This window comes from Vulpes vulpes, chromosome 5 (assembly GCF_048418805.1).
Source record: "Vulpes vulpes isolate BD-2025 chromosome 5, VulVul3, whole genome shotgun sequence".
In the NCBI taxonomy this organism is placed as follows: domain Eukaryota; kingdom Metazoa; phylum Chordata; class Mammalia; order Carnivora; family Canidae; genus Vulpes; species Vulpes vulpes.
In genome coordinates, this window is record NC_132784.1 from 42,011,746 (window position 1) to 42,027,620 (window position 15,875).

General features: G+C 50.6%; 1 protein-coding gene across 6 annotated transcripts in view; it reads left to right on the forward strand.

Moving 5' to 3' along the window:
* Positions 1-15,875, forward strand: part of LOC112919294 (O-acyltransferase like protein) — a 70,031-nt gene that overhangs the window by 25,070 nt on the left and 29,086 nt on the right. For all 6 annotated transcript variants that reach the window (XR_012001565.1, XM_072758007.1, XM_025997685.2 and 3 more), the window contains 4 exons: positions 3,973-4,114; positions 5,268-5,476; positions 9,651-9,830; positions 10,799-10,901. Coding sequence is in view for 5 of the 6 variants with exons in the window: in XM_072758007.1 (XP_072614108.1) it covers positions 3,973-4,114; positions 5,268-5,476; positions 9,651-9,830; positions 10,799-10,901 (634 nt within the window). In the remaining variant the exon portion in view is untranslated. The remainder of the gene's footprint in view (positions 1-3,972; positions 4,115-5,267; positions 5,477-9,650; positions 9,831-10,798; positions 10,902-15,875) is intronic.

The following is a 15,875-nucleotide window of genomic DNA, read 5'->3' on the forward strand; positions in this document are numbered from 1 at the left end:
CCTTTCATCCAGTCCCCTCTCCAGAGGCCCTACCTCCAGCCGCAATCTGAGGTCCTGGTGGTTAGGGCTGCAGCAGGAATTTGGGGGCACAGCGGGGGACACGATTCAGTCTGTAGCAGTCTCTTCTGGGAGTCCCTTTGATTTTAGGGTCCTTTCAATTCTGTTCTACTCACTCTCTTCCTCTCCTGACCCTTGGGCTCCCTGATGCCCTGGGATTGGCCCGAGAGGAGGGTGGGTGCCTTGGAGGCTGGGGGCGGGGGTGCTGTCTGCAGTGCAGACCTCGGCCCTCGGCCCCACACTTTAAGGGCCACCCCTCCAGCCTTCCTCTCGCTGTGTCCTCCCCATGGGATGAGGTGTCTGCGGGGCCATGCCCACCTTCTCTCCTCTTCTAGTCACACTCTGGGCATCTGGAACCCCAGAATTCCCTGCCCAGCTGGTTTCCAGCCCCCCCTTAAGTGGGGGGGACAATGGGGGGTGGCTAGGGAGATGGGGCTTAGGTTGTCCACACTCCACAGGTAAGGAACTTAGTGGTTTGGAATAGGGAGAAGGTGGGAAGAGAAAAGTGGTGGGGTGGGAGCTGGTGGGGGCGTCCTGCAGAGCCCCCCACTTGTGTTCTTGCCCCGTGGGAATGAGGAGGGGCCCGAGTGTCTGGAGGCCAAAGCTGATGACCATTTCAGTGCGACCGAGGTCAACCCTTTCTGCTACGTCCCCCAACACACACACACTTGCCACATTGTTCTGGCTTCTTGGGCTGGCCCAGGGCTGCCGAGTGCTCTAATGGTTGGTGTCCAACAGCCTGGAGTATGTTTGGGGTCACGGGGAGAGGGGGCAGGGTTATCCCGCTTCTGGCTGTCCGGGTCTGGACACTGTTGCTCAGCGCTTTAGATTTCATCCAGGGGCCACCGCTGACCTCCGGGAGAGATTCCCCCGGGGAGACTGAGGCAACGTGGGTTGTAAGCGGCTTTCGTGGGCCTCGGGGCCTGTGCGGACTCCCCGTGACGGGGATGCAGGGAGACCATCATCTAATGGATAAAGAAGCTGTGGTCTATGTATACAATGGAATATTCCTCAGCCATTAGAAATGACAAATACCATTTGCTTCGACGTGGATGGACCTGGAGGGTATTATGCTGAGTGAAGTAAGTCGATTGGAGAAGGACAAACATTATATGGTCTCATTCATTTGGGGAATATAAAAAATAGTGAAAGGGAATAAAGGGGAAAGGAGAAAAAATGAGTGGGAAATATCAGTGAGGGAGACAGACCATGAGAGACTCCTAACTCTGGGAAATGAACTGGGGGGGGGGGGTGGAAGGGGAGGTGGGCGGGGGGATGGGGTGACAGGGTGACTGGGTAATGGGCACTGAGGGGGGCACTTGATGCGATGAGCACTGGGTGTTATTCTATATGTTGGTAAGTTGAACACCAATAAAAAATAAATTTGTAAAAAAAAAAAAAAAAAGGAAGACCATCATCTGAGATGACGCAAGCGTGTTCCAGCCGCCCTGCAGCCTGTGCCCCTGGAGACGGGAAGCTGCAGGTCTCAGAAGAAGCAGACTTTCATTTTTTTTAAAGATTTATTTATTTATTTATTTATTTATTTATTTATTTATTTATTTATGATAGACATAGAGAGAGAGAGAGAGAGAGAGAGAGAGAGAGAGGCAGAGACACAGGAGGAGGGAGAAGCAGGCTCCATGCCGGGAACCCAACGCGGGACTCGATCCCGGGACTCCAGGATCATGCCCTGGGCCAAAGGCAGGCGCTAAACTGCTGAGCCACCCAGGGATCCCCGAGAAGCAGACTTTTAAAAATTATGGAAGACGAAGGAAGGAAGTTTAGTCTGGCAGCCCAGACAGACGTACACTTTATCATTTAGTTCCTAATTCCATGGTCTTGTGGTTCTCATTATGTCCAGGGCCTCCTGGATTAAAAAAAAATTTTTTTTTAAAGATTTTTAAGAGTATGAGCTACAAGGCTTTGTAACATCTCGGTTTTGGATTTCTCTGTGGCCTCCAGCACGTGCTGCGCAGTTCGAGCTGACAAAGGAAGGTCCTGGCTGCTGTGGCCTCCGAGGATGCTCACTGGTCACCACAGGGATGGAGCAGGGCTTTGCTTTGTAGGTCCAGGAGGCTCCCAGTGCGTCCGGAGTCAGGCCGGAGGGCCTGCTACGGCCTCCCCAGAGGCTCCTGAGTGCTTCATGGATCGAACAGATTGCCAGTTGATTCCTTTTAAAATTAGACATAAAGCTTCCAACGGGGACAGACAGGGCGGCTGGTGCGCACGCTTGTGTGTCAGTGGAAGAGTCTGGTAAATTCAAGTACAGCCAGGCAGCAGCTGGGCGGGGGCGTGGATTCCGAGCAAATGGAATCAGATACCGAGGAGTCTGCTGCTGTGTCCCCTCTGGGGACCTGCGTGATGGAGCACCCCCCCTTGGCCAGTGCTGGGGACACCTGGACAGCTCCACCTTCCTTCCTACCTCCACCCTTAGCAGGTTACAATTAAGAATCACGGTTAATACATATTATTAATCTTGTAGTGACCTATTGGCACAGTTCAGAAACCCTCTGGTCACACTCATGGCAACGATGGGTGTTGGAGGTAGAAGGGACATTAGAAGACAGTGTGTCCCACCCACCCTTCCTCATTACCCAGAGGGGGACACGAGACCCAGAGAGGTGAAGTAACTTACCCAGGGTCACACAGCAAGCTGGCTCAAACCCGAGCCTCCTGAGTGCCAGTCTAGGCAATGCGTTGTGGTGAAACGAGGTAGCCTGAGGACCGCGCTCTTCAGGTTCATACAGACCTGGGTGAGTTTTGTCCCGGCCACGTAGCAGCAATAAGAGACAGCTGACGTTTATTGAGCTCTGACTGTACCAGGCATTTGCTAAGTGCTTTACAGTTATTGCTACATTTGGTTTTCGCAACGACCCTGTAAGGAACCGTTATCTCTGTTTTGCAAAGGGGGAAACTGAGGCGCAGAGCAGCGAAGTAACTTGTCCATGGTCATATTATAAAGGGTAGACACAGGCTCGCAAAACTGCAGAACCTGTATTCTCAGCTACTATGCTTAAGTGCATGAACTGAACCCGAGGAGAACTTTCCCTGTCTGTAAAATAAGGTAAATAATAGATCCTTGCAGGTTTTTGATGGATTAAAGGTAATGACCAAAACACGTCTCATACCCAGTGGGCGCTTAATATTTTATTCTTTTTTTGTTGTTGTTATTTATAATCAGATTTGCTGTTTGATGAGCACAGCCACACTGTGTCCCCCCAACCTTTGCTGAAGCTTCGCAAGTTTGCTGGTCGTGCAGTTCTCAGTGTGTGCGCCCTGGTCAGCAACATGAGCACCTGGGAGTCTGCTTAGAAAATTCTCAGGCCCCACCCCAGACCTACTGCATCAGCCTACAGGGGAGGGGAGACAGGGAGCCCTCGATGGCGCGGCCCTCCAGATAATTCTGGAGCACTCGAAAGTTTGGGACCAATGCCCTCCTTTTACCACTAATGTCCCTCCGAACTACTTGCAATGACAATTAGACGTGCCCTGGGTTGGTGCTTCTAAGCTTCAGTTTTAGGGAGCACCTTTCACCGGCCTGGGGGCTCCCATTGCATTTTTTTCATCTCATATTGCATTTCTCTCCCTTTTGTCGGAACCTGTTTACAAACAGATTTGAGCTGGCAATGGTGCCTTTTGGATCATCCTTCCCAGCGCTGTGCCGGGGGAGGATGCGGGAGTCTGGGCTAAGAGTTCTGGGGAGCTCGGGCCACACCACGTGCTGGGCTGGGTTCCTCCTTCTGTGAATCTCAGCATTTTCGTGCCTTATTTTCCCCATCTGTACATTAGATTTATGAAAAGCCAACTGCCCTTTTAATATCAAAGTTTTGTTTTGAAATAATAGACTCAAGGCTCTTGGAAAAGTCTATTTATCTTATTATTAACACGATCTCTCTTTTTCTCCTCCCTTCGTAGATATTTTAAGATTCAGAAACACTTCATTTTCGGCCCCTTCTCTCTCCCTCTTCACAAGAAAGCCTTCCTCCTCATCTGGCACCAGTGTGGCTAGATGTGCTGCTGGAATGTTCCCCCTCGACACCTTTGTTGCCGTGTGTCTGTGAGTATAGTTACGTGCATCCGAGGTACCTGGTTGGGAGGTTTGTGTCCAGGCCATGTCATCAACTGCCACTCGCCAACTACATGGAGTCATTTACTTTTTATTCCTGATTGATGTCTGGCCACGTGCTCCATGGCAGGTCACCTTGTACCTTAACCCAGAAAATTCGGAAGTGTGGGAGGGGAAGGCTGGCCACACCCATGTGTGATTGAATTTCAGAGTCACTGAGAAATGTCTCTCGTCCCAAAATATTCCTGTTCCTGTCATGTGACCTCTGAAGATTAATTTCTTTTGTCTGAGGCAGGGCTTCTCCCACAAGCACCCCCCCCCACCCCCGTCCCGCCTGTTGCTTTTTGTTTGCATCACACCTTGGTCCTCAGGATACATGGATAGAATTGGCCCGTAGCTGGAATTGTTGGTAAGAAAACCTCACTTATGTGACTGCTCCCTCCGAGACATCCACGTCTATACCACCACCCCGTCACCCGCATCAAAAGTTACCTTTAGGGGCCGCTGGAGGGCTCAGTGGCTAAGCATCTGCCTTAGGCTCAGGGTGTGATCCCGGGGTCCTGGGATCAAGTCCCGATGGGGAGCCTGCTTCTCCCTCTGCATATGTCTCTACCTCTCTCTGTGTGTCCCTCATGAATAAATAAGTAAAATTAAAAAAAAAAAAGCCACCTTTATTAAAACTGGTTACCAATTAGGTAGGTTAAATAAATTGGTTTAACTAACATTTAAAAAAATGATAACAAAGAGTTTTCTCCCCCAAGTTTATCTGATTCCTACCTTTCATTCCTGTTTCCCCGTGTGTATGAGTTGGGTTCCTACTGATTCTGAACCCATATAATGTAGATGAAAGATAGGAATCCTTAGTCCTCTCAGCTGCAAGTATCTTCCCCAGTGTTTAGGGTGCTTTGGCTTATGATCTTTCTTTACAATTATAATACGGAATTTAGTTAAAACCATTAATCTTTGACTTTATCATTTTTCATTATTTATTCTCGAACGCCACCCCCCCCCCCTTAAAACTGTTAGGTATTTATCTGTATTTTAGTGAGGGTGTAGCGGTTTAGGTCTCACTGGGCTGTTTTCTCTGCATGTTCCTTGGTGCTGGCGTGATGAGGCTTTGCTCACACGAGTCTTCTCCCTGCAGATGCCTCACCGCGCTGGGCCTGGCCCTGCCCCTGGCCGGGACTGTCTACGAGGCAGCCAGGTGGAGGGGGTCTGACGGCCAGGCCTCCCCCCTGCCTCCAGCCACCGACCAGAGTCTGCCTTTGAGAGAGATGCAGAGGACTGAACCGAGACACGGAGTGGGGTGCCTGGCCCAGCCCTCACTATCAGGAACCCCAAGCAGAGGAAAAGGTAGGCATTCTAAGAACCTAAGGCCACTCACGAGAGGTGACTCAGACGAGTTGCAGTCAGAAAATAAATCCTTCGGTGCTGGAATCTAGTGAAAGCCCAGCAGCTTCCAAATGCCAGTGTGGAGGTTGGGTCTCTGCTCTTTACAATCCCATCTTTGTTTGCTGTCAAAGTGTTGAGGCGAGGTCACTAAAAATGCTGCTTTCTTTCTCGGGTACAATTATCCAGTGTCCTTTGTGCTCCCCAACGACTAGGTCGGAACAGAGCTTGGGTTTCACTGGAGTAATCCTTTAAAGGACAATCCCATGATCCCAGTGCCTATTTGCAGTGTCACAGCTATGCAGATGACTCACAGAACCTTCCTGGCATCACTAAGGTAAAGGATTTACATGTCAAACGAAGCCAGGGGAGTCATTGTGCAACCGGTTAGAGCCTGGCAGGGGCAGCTGAGCCAGGACCAGATAACCAACCCACTTAAGGAAGGGCGAGCTGGACCCCAGTGAGCAGGTGGCCGCCTTGCGTTGGGTTGCGGTTAAAAGTCAAGTGCATTTCCTTCATTTCCGCCTGCCCATATGGCGAGGCAAAGACCACACACCCCCTCTGAAATAAGAATAGCGTCCCCGTGTGAACATCTTTAGAATATGGGGAATCACGTCCAGCAGAGCCCCTGGAGGGGCACGTAGCTGACCTTCCCTTACTCCAACTAAGAGGATAAAAAAGACACAACTTCAGTGACCAGGCCAATAGATTATGACTATGTGATCGAGTAGCTTCAGGCAGCATGTCCACCTGCACAATGGAGGGCACAGTGATGATTTGATCAGATCCTCTGGATCTTCAGGCAAAGACAAAAGCGAATGTTAACACCACCACAAACGCCCAACAAGGAAAGCAACACAAAGCACGCTTTGTGTCAGGATGACATAATAGAAGAGCTGAGAATGCTCACCGTCCTTCCCGTGTCCGAGGGTGCCCAGGGGCCTGGCGGGTCCCCGGCACCCATCGTCCTCAAGGGAAGTGCTAATTGTTCGGCTCCTGGATGGGGGTCAGTCCCTGGGCTGTTTCGTAATTTCTACCCACCGGCCCTCGTTCTGCCCTATTTCTACTCCATCACATCAGATACCGGGGACGGATATGATGGGCTCCCCCCACGCCTCAGAGTCCCCTGCTCATTCCTCATGTGACATGGCTCAAGAACTCGGCTCCCTGGCTGCCACCTAGAAGGTTCCATGGGCATGGCACAAACAGCACATGCTGAGTGACCACCCCCCCCTTGGTCAAACCTGCCTTGGTTTCTAACTCTGCCCTTGGTCAGGTTGTTTGACCTCTAGGAGCTCAGTCTCCATGTGCATAAAACAGGGGCATACGCTGGGATTTGTTGAAAGAATTAAATGAGATAATGTGAGCTGTCCTCCTCCTGATTCATTGCTCATTTCTTCATTCTCTTCCCTTAAGCCAGAAGGAGGAAAGGGTAGCAGCTTTAATTGGCCAAGACCTCTCACTAACACTGACCTTGCTGAGGTCAGCTGGGTCCCGGGCACGTGCCACATGCTTCTGGTTGTCAAACTGGGGGTGAGCCTACAGTCACCAAGATTCACCCTCGGCTAGCATTCGGGGGAAGGCTGAGCCTCAGAACCTGATGTTCTAAGGCCAGATCGCAGGATTTCAGGCAGGCACACCTGGTATGGTGTCAGGAATGAGCCCCTGAGACGTTAGGGTTTTAGCCCAAAATAGGACTGTCTATGATCGGGGCAGGAGGGTCATGTTAGCTTTTTCAGCAGCCACATTTAAGTGTGGCTTCAAAAAGGCATATTGGGGGGTGGTGTCTTCTGTGTTCTGTTGCTGTAGCAATTTTTTTTTTTTTTGTATTTAATACCATCAGAGTAAAATATCACATCTTGAACGGTTGGAAATAAAAATCAAGGCGGAGAGAGCCCTAGGGTCGGCATCATTTTCCCTCTCCACGTTTACACTCACCAGCGAGTCAAATCAACGTAAGACTACCATGTCTTCTCAAAGTTCAGAGCCAAATTGGGTATTTCAGATTCCTGGTTCTTTATCCTCCAAATAATCATTGCATTCGCTTAGGGCGGTTTCCTGTTACATGAGCCTGTCCTTTCCTACTTAGATGACAAAAATATGAGTTCGTGTTTGAGGAAGTTTCCATGAAGTAAATAGCTGTGGATTTCAGCCCTTGGAACAGGTCTGTGGTCTGTTGCTTGAGGTGGGCTCACCTCAAATAATAATCACTGAGAAAATCCAAAGGGGCCACCAGGCTTCCCAAAGCACCGTCACAGCCCACGGTTCTCAAACTTTGGGGAGCATCGGAAACACCTGGAGGGCTTCAGCACATCACAGCACAGATTGCTGGGCCTGGCCCTCAAAGATTCTGAGACAGTAGGTCTGGGATGAGACCTGGGACTGTGCCTTTCTAACAGGTCCCCAGGTGATGCTGAAGCTGCTGGACTGGTGAGCCCTCACTTTGAGAACCACGGACCACATCCTCCCCATGCCCCTTTGGCTCATCCTTTCCATCTACGAATGGGTACACGGGGCCCAGAGGCCGTCCTCCCCACAGGACCAGTTCTTTTCAGACGTTAGAAGCTGCTACTAGTCAAGTTCACCCACAAGTAGAATTTAGATAGAAAAAAGTCAAATGGTAGCAAAACGTATTCAGTGCTCGCTTGCCAAGGTGGGCATCAGGCCAGATGTTTGACAGACGTGCTCAAAGGCTCACAGCAGCACCGCCAAAGAGCACGCTCGGCTTAAAAGTGAGGGAAGGGGTCCTGAGAGGTGAAGAGTGAGGTGGGGCCAGGCAGAGAGAGCCCGGCCACGTCTCTCCGCTGTGGCAGGTGGCTTCTCAGGGCCGGGCCAGGTGCCGGTGAGCGCAAATGCCTCCAGCCGACATGGCGAGCTTCGAGCCTCCGGGCAGGCCCATGGTGGGAGTGACCCCAGTGGAGAGACTCCTACGGACAGCTAGAACCTCAGAAATGGGCAGAAATGGGCAATTTCATTCTCCCATTTAAGAAATTGGCGCCCCGTGACAAGCCAGATCTCATTTGTAAAAAAGTCTTAATGCTACACCCTTGCACCTGCAATGTTTAAGCACCAAAGCTACATCCAAGAGGAAAATAGGAGTCTCTCGGAGCAGCTCGCTCAAGCCTTCCTTCGGAGGTGCTGGCTCACGATTCCAGCTATTTGGAATTGATCTAAATGCATCCAATTAATTTTTTTTTTTTATTTATTTATGATAGTCACACACAGAGAGAGAGAGAAGCAGAGACACAGGCAGAGGGAGAAGCAGGCTCCATGCACCGGGAGCCCGATGTGGGATTCGATCCCGGGTCTCCAGGATCGTGCCCTGGGCCAAAGGCAGGCGCCAAACCGCTGCGCCACCCAGGGATCCCTAATTAATTTTTTTTAAATGAGAAGACATGAGTTAAGGAGAAAGGATTAGAGCAGCTGGGCTTAATGTAGTGAGCCGAGCAGGTGTGCTAGCATCTCGTTTGTTCTTCATGATATTCCTACGGTTGCAAGATCTACGTCGATTCCCGTTTTGTAGATGTGGAAACATAGGCTGGAGAATTTAACTCACTTGCCAGAGGTTACAGAGCATCCAACAAAAGACAGCCAGAGTCAGAGCCATGAGCAGCCAACTATAAAGCCAGCATCCTTAGCTGCTGTACCACCTGCCCCTGTTCTCACACCTGTACTTGACAGGTAGAGATGCTGTTTGCAAGTAGTTCGTTCTTGGGAGGACGGAAGAAATGCCATTGTCAAGTGAAATGCTGGCTTTATGGAGCATGTGGTTTCTGAAGGATGCCTAAGTTCTCTTCCCCACCCTCCTCCAACCCCCCACTTTTGTCCAACAGGACTGGGGTCAGGTGTTGGCATCTCGGGGGCCTGAGCTCGGTTAGCATATTCTGTGTGTGGCAGTGTGGACACCAACGTCAAATCGGGCACATTAGGGAAAAGGAGGGAGACCACACCCAAAGGTGCACAGATAGATCAAGAGGGGGCCATGGAGAACGGGGTGGAGCAGTCCAGGGTCACAGCAAAGGGGTGTCTGCGTGACAGCCAGGATCACTGGTGTGTGTGTTTTGACTCCTGTTTGCGGGCCAGCATGTGGGCTGGTCTGGCTCTCAGCGTGGCCTGTAACACCTGTGCTCTTGTCCAGGGTTTTTAGGAGCCACGGGGCGTGCGCTGACATGCTTTTCTTGGCAGAAGAACACGCTGGCCATCTGGACCGCAAGGACGCCAGGAAGCACGTGCTCTGCGCTGAATGGCATCCGAGTTCTGAGCCTCCTCTGGATCATGTCGGGGCACACCAGTCAGATGACTGCGTGGCTGTCTTTGGGTGAGGAGGACTGATGGGTCTTTGTGAGCAGTCGAGGAAGAGAGACGCTTTCAAGTGAGGGGAGCACGTTGGGCCTCGGGACACGAGGCTGCAGCCTTCCCCAGTTTTAGAGACAGAGCCGTGACCGCCCACGAGTGAGTTTTCCAGGCCAACAGGCCGGTGCCCGTGGTTGCTTTACCTCCTCCCGAGTGTAAACCAGGCACCTGATTACCAGGTGAGCAGTGATGCCTGAGGATTTTACATTCGTTGTCCAGAGAGCTGGGTTCCTTCTAGTGATGATTAACGAGGCCAGAAATGAACGCCTCCTTCTCCTGGAAAAATAGGCATAAATAAGGATTGTGCGCTGGTGTTACACGAGCGTTTCTCGGCCCTCCGCCAGTTGCCTCCCTGGTGGAAGGCCGCCAGCAGCAGCAACCCTGCGTAAGCGTGGTCAGCATTGAGGGGAAGGCCAGCCTGGGGGGGCTCGAAGGACCCCCTGGGGGATCGGCACCCAGTCCGTGGGCAGGCGATGCAGCTGGGGCCCCCGAGTGGCCGTGGGCACCATGAGAGCAGGAAGCAGCTTGAAGCCTTGGTCACGGTTCCACGGTGCCCCTGTCACCACCTCCAATGCCAATCTACCTTCTCCTCTTTTTTTTTTTAATAAGATTTTATTTACTTATTTGACAAGAGGGAGCACTAGTGGGGGGAGCTGCAGGCAGAGGGAGAGGGAGAAGCAGGCGACTCCCCACTGAGCAGGGAGCCCGACTCGGGCCTCGATCTCAGGACCCCGGGATCACAACCCAAGCCGAAGGCAACTGTCTAACCAACTGGCCACTCAGGTGCCCCTACCTTCTCCTCTTAAGTTGTGGGGTTGCCCAAAATCCCCTTGATGCTGTGAAAGCTGAAGGCATTCCTCTTGGTTTTTTGAAAACATAAATCACATGACTTTCTTCCGTGAAACCAAGACACTGTTTTTATGTTTGTTGCAGATAATGTGCTCGAGTGGAAGACCAGAGTGCTTAAAAACCCACTGTACCTTTATTCTCGGAGTGGCCCGTTCTATCTTGGGGTTGACACGTTTTTCCTGATCAGGTACTAGGGTGTTTTCTCTGCTACTGTACATGTCGCTGTTTGTCGGGGGACGGGTGCATGCCTGGGATGCTATTATCACTTTAGTGAGAAAAACGGAATGACTCCTATTTATTTCCTCACCTGGCCTTTGCTTCTGTCCAACTGTGGATAGTACTGCTGTCATAAGCTCCTCTCTTTTGTATCTTCAGTTTATTAAATGAGTTAGAATGGCTCTCTGAATTTTTTTTTCCAAAAGGTGGTTTTATTTGAATCAAAATTGATTATTTCAGTGGTTCTCAAATTCCGGCCCATGGACTGATGAAAATCTGTGATATAGTTGACAGTTCTCACTAGAGTGAAGTGTGAACAAATATGATGTGACATTTCATGAAGCTATCTTTATTTAATTTAACTACTAGGAGGTACATCTTCTTAATTGTGTGATAAATGTCAGGCACCGTGTTGAGGGCTGCAGCATTACCTCGCTTAATCCTAATGATGTCCCCATGCAGTGGGGACCACTGTTAAAATCCCCATTTTCTTCTCTTTTTGTTGCTAAGGTGAAATTCACATAACAAAATTAAGCTCCTCAAGTGAACAATTCAGTGGCATCTAGTACATCTCCAGGATTGCACAACCACCCCTTCTAACTAGTTCCAACACACTTTCAACATCCCTAAAGGAAACCTCATACCCATTCAGCAGTTATTTCCTAACGCACTCCCCACCCCAGTTCCTAGAAATCTGCTCTCTGAATCCGTGCATTTACCTCTTCTAGATATTTTATACCAATGAGCCACATAATGCTTGGCCTTTCTGTGCCTGGCTTCCTTTATTTAGCATGATGTTCTGGACACTCAGGTACATCGTGGCACATATCAACACTTCATTCCTTTTCATGACCAAATAATATTCCATTGTATGGATAGACTACAAAATCTCTACCTCCAAGGTAAGACCTCTGAGACTGAGGGAGATGGTCCTGGTGTGGACCCGCTATCCAAACCCAGGCAATCTGACTCTAGAGTCCATATTCTTAGACCCCACGCTGACCTGCCTTGATCTCTTTGGGGATAAATGCCTCTTCCTTCACAGGGAGATGGTGATAGTAGGTGGCAGCTGTTTTTATCAAATGCTAAGCATTCATCCATCCAACCATGATCTACTGAGTCCCTGTTTGCGGGGCATCGTTCTAGCCGCTGAGGGAGACAACCATGGATAAAACAAACAGGGACTTCTTATGGGGTTTCCAGTAATGTGTGTGTGTGTGTGTGTGTGTGTGTGTGTGTGTGTCCAGCAATAAGCAAGCAAATAAACAAGAAAAAATGTTTTAGTAATAAATACTAGGAAAGAATAGAACAGTGGTTGTAGAGAGCAAGTGGGTAACTATTTCGACTCATCAGAGAAGGGGCTACTGGATCTAAGTGGCAAGGGGAGCTGGCCACGGGAAAATCCAGGATGAGAAGGTTTCAGGCAAAGGGAGCCACTAGTGCAGAAGGGCTAAGGAGGGAGAGAGAGAGAGAACATGTGTGTCTTGTTAAAGGAGCAGAAAGAAGGCTGAAGCATAGCGAAGGTGGGGAGAGAGGGAGGAGAGGGAAGAGCGAGCCAGGCAGGGCCAGACCCCAGGGGACCATGTAGCGAGACTCAGGAGTTTGGGCTTCGACTTGGTGGGACAAGAAGTGGTTGGACAGTATCCTCTGAGAAGCCGTATTATCTGACATTTGAAAAGCGATCACTCTGGCTCCTGTGTTAGTCACAGGCCTAAGGATAAAGGCCAGGATGGAAGTAGAGAGGTCAATCAGGTGACCTTGGCTGTGTTTGGATGAGAAACAGTGAGGGGACGGAGGAGGGGTGAGGGACAGAAGAAGGTCACGGTCAAGATAGGCTTTAGAGGCAGAAGCAGGCCTGTTGCTCATCGGACGAGATGTGTCCGATGTCCTCTGTCTAGAGGGGACCGGAGAGGGATTTCTGGTGTGGCTGGGTGACCAAGGTCACAAAGGTGACACTCACTGAGTGGAGAGCCTGGAGGAGAAGCCGGGTCTGGAGGGAGACTCAGGCTTTCTGCTGGAATCGAACGATCCCGACCAAGTGAAGATAAAGGGAGCCCGTAGATGCCCACGTCGAGGTGTCGTCAGGGCTCTGCAATCTGGAGCTCAGTGGGAATGTTGAGGCCGGAGAGGGTGACCTTGGAGCCCTTGGGTTACGGGCAGCGTGGAGGCCACAGAGCTGGGCAGATTGTGCCGGATGGAGAGCGGCACGTGCCAAGGCCTCGGCCACCCGGCCTGCAGGCTCCCTAGGGAGTCTGAGAAGGAGTGACCGGTGAAATGTGAGGACAAGTGCGACGCCGCAGGCACCAGGGAGCCAAGATAGGAAAGTGGTTCACGAAGGATGGGCGTCATCAACAGGCCCGCGGGACGGGCATTGACTGTGCACAGAGGCGACCTCTGTGTATGGCTCTGGGGTGGAGGCTGCTGGGGTCCCCGTCTGGGGCCCGGGGGTGGCCGCCCGGCAGGTGCAGCAAGGACGGCGTGGCGTGGAGGTGCTGACCGTGGCGGGGGTGCTATGCTGTGTGTGGGGAGGGTCCCAGGAAAGACAGGGGACCCCACCGCACACCTGCATCACATGCTGGGAAGGACCCAAGGGAAGCACCGTGCAGCTGCACAGTGCTGCTGGCCAGAGGGCCCCGCAGCCAGCTTCTGATAAGGGCCTCGTAGTTGGCTTTTTTTTTTTTAATTAAAAAAATTTTTTAAAATTTTAAAAGTCTATGATATTCTTGGGACGCCTGGGTAGCTCAGCGGTTGAGTCTCTGCCTTTGGCCCAGGGCATGATCCTGGAGTCCCAGGATCGAGTCCCATGTCGTGCTCCTTGCATGGAGCCTGCTTCTCCCTCTGCCTGTGTCTTTACCTCTGTGTGTGTGTCTCATGAATAAATAAATAAAATCTTGGAAAAAAAAAAAGGTCTATGAAATTCCAAAGTGTACGAGCCACCAGACTAGGAGGGAGCTAGCCCACAAACAGGGCGGAGTGTCAGGAGGGGACCTACTGACCACTAGTTTCTGCAGCACTTACCTACCGGGTGGCTTGCTCCCTGTCCTCCTCCAGACGTTCGCCCAAACGTTCCCTTCCCAACGAGGCCTTGATTGTCCTCCTTGTCAGAAATGGACCCACCAGGACTCTTAGCTTCATTTTGCCTGATTTATTTTTTCTCTTTATCATACATGCTCAGGGATGCCACTTACTTATTACTTCGTATTAATCATCTGTGTCTCCCCACTGGAACATAAGGTAGGACTTTTTCCACTTTGTGTTCTGTTGACATTGGTGCCTTAAATCAGTGTCAAGTGTATTGCTCAATAAGTAGCTGTTAAAATTATTTTCTTTCTTTCCTTTTTTGTTTTGGAAATGATTTCTTAATTGTTTTAGCCCTAGATTCTGGTGTGATAGTTTCTTGGGGTTAATGGAGAAAAAGTAGGGTACAGAACGAGCTGAGACTGGGCCACCAGGGCAGCAGCTCATGCTAGGAGGTGGCCAGGGTGACAGTAGAATGGCCCACACAGGCAAGGGTCAGAGGCCACTGTCTGCAGTGATATGGGAACCACTAGGCACCAGACTTTCCAAGGGGGCACAGCTGAGTCTAACCGGGCAGGCAAAGCCCAACTGCAGGGACCTGGTGGGTGGGGCGGTCTGCCCCGGAGACAGCTTTCAAAGTCTGGACCTCTGTTCCCTGCAAGAGGACTGTAAGAACAAGGCAAAACAAGACACCAAATGCTGGATGGGACTGAGTGGCACAGCTCCAAGCCGTGGGAGGGAGGCTGGCAAGGACGGATCGGGATGGCTAGAAGCAAAGCCAAAACTCAAGCTGGAGGACTGCCACCAGGAGGGAAGAATGAAGGCCTGAGAAGCCACTGGTCGTGCCTGGACTATCGGTGCGAATCTCTGAGACGACAGGGATGCCACTGGGTCAGCCCTGAGAATCCCAAAACACAGGCCAGGACCCTGAAATTTCAGATGTTCAAGAAAATGACAAATATGCGCCCCTTTATTGTAAAGACTACATATCTGACTCCTGGCTTGCTCTGGGGCCTGGGAAGTGCTGGGCCTTTTATCGGTTCTCAGAATATAGCCCCAGTGCAGTTGTTCCAGCATCATCTGGAAGGCTGTTAGAAATGCAGATTCTCGGGCCCCGTCCCAGACCCACTGAATCATACAGTCTGGGCTGTAAGAAGCCCTCGGGGTGCTTCTGGCTGCTGCCATCTGCTAAAGTCTGCGAACCACGGTGGGAGGAGCTGAGGAAGGCAGAGTGGAAAACAGCAGCTCCTGACCCAGCCTAAGAGATCAAGGCATCCATCTCTTTTCCCTTTTATCTTTCTCATCGCCTGGCTCAGGAACTGTTTTTTTCCCCCTCCAGTATTCTTTTTTTTTTTTTTTTTTTTACTTAGAAAGTGCACATTGGAGGTACCAGTGTGGCTCAATCGGAAGAGCAGGTGACTCTTGATCTCAGGGTTGTGAGTTCAAGGCCCACATTGGGAGGTACGGCGGGTAGAGATGACTTAAATAAATAAACTTCAACAAATAGAAAGTAAAAAAGAAAGTGCACATATTCTCTTAAATAAAATTTTCATTTGGACAATGGACATATTACTGAGTGATTCCTCGTATTGCTATCACGCTAAGAGCCTACGATTTTTTTTTTTTATTCCATTTACTAAACCCAGGAGGTTGGAATGAATATCATGCCCGTTTTTACAGCTGGGAAAGTTGATGTGCAGAGATGAAATAACTTGCCCCAGTCCCCCTAGCTAGGAAAGTCAGAACGGAAGCATAATGTCTGTTTTGTGTCCGAAGCGTGTCTTACCCACCATGTCACTCATATGTTTACATAGTACAACTAAAGACTTCTGACTCTCCCTGGTGACAGTTGGGGGGTCCCTTTCTAGCCCTTGAGCTGACTTCGCGCATCTCTACTGTGGGATTGTACTCTTCCCCAGTGGGGTCA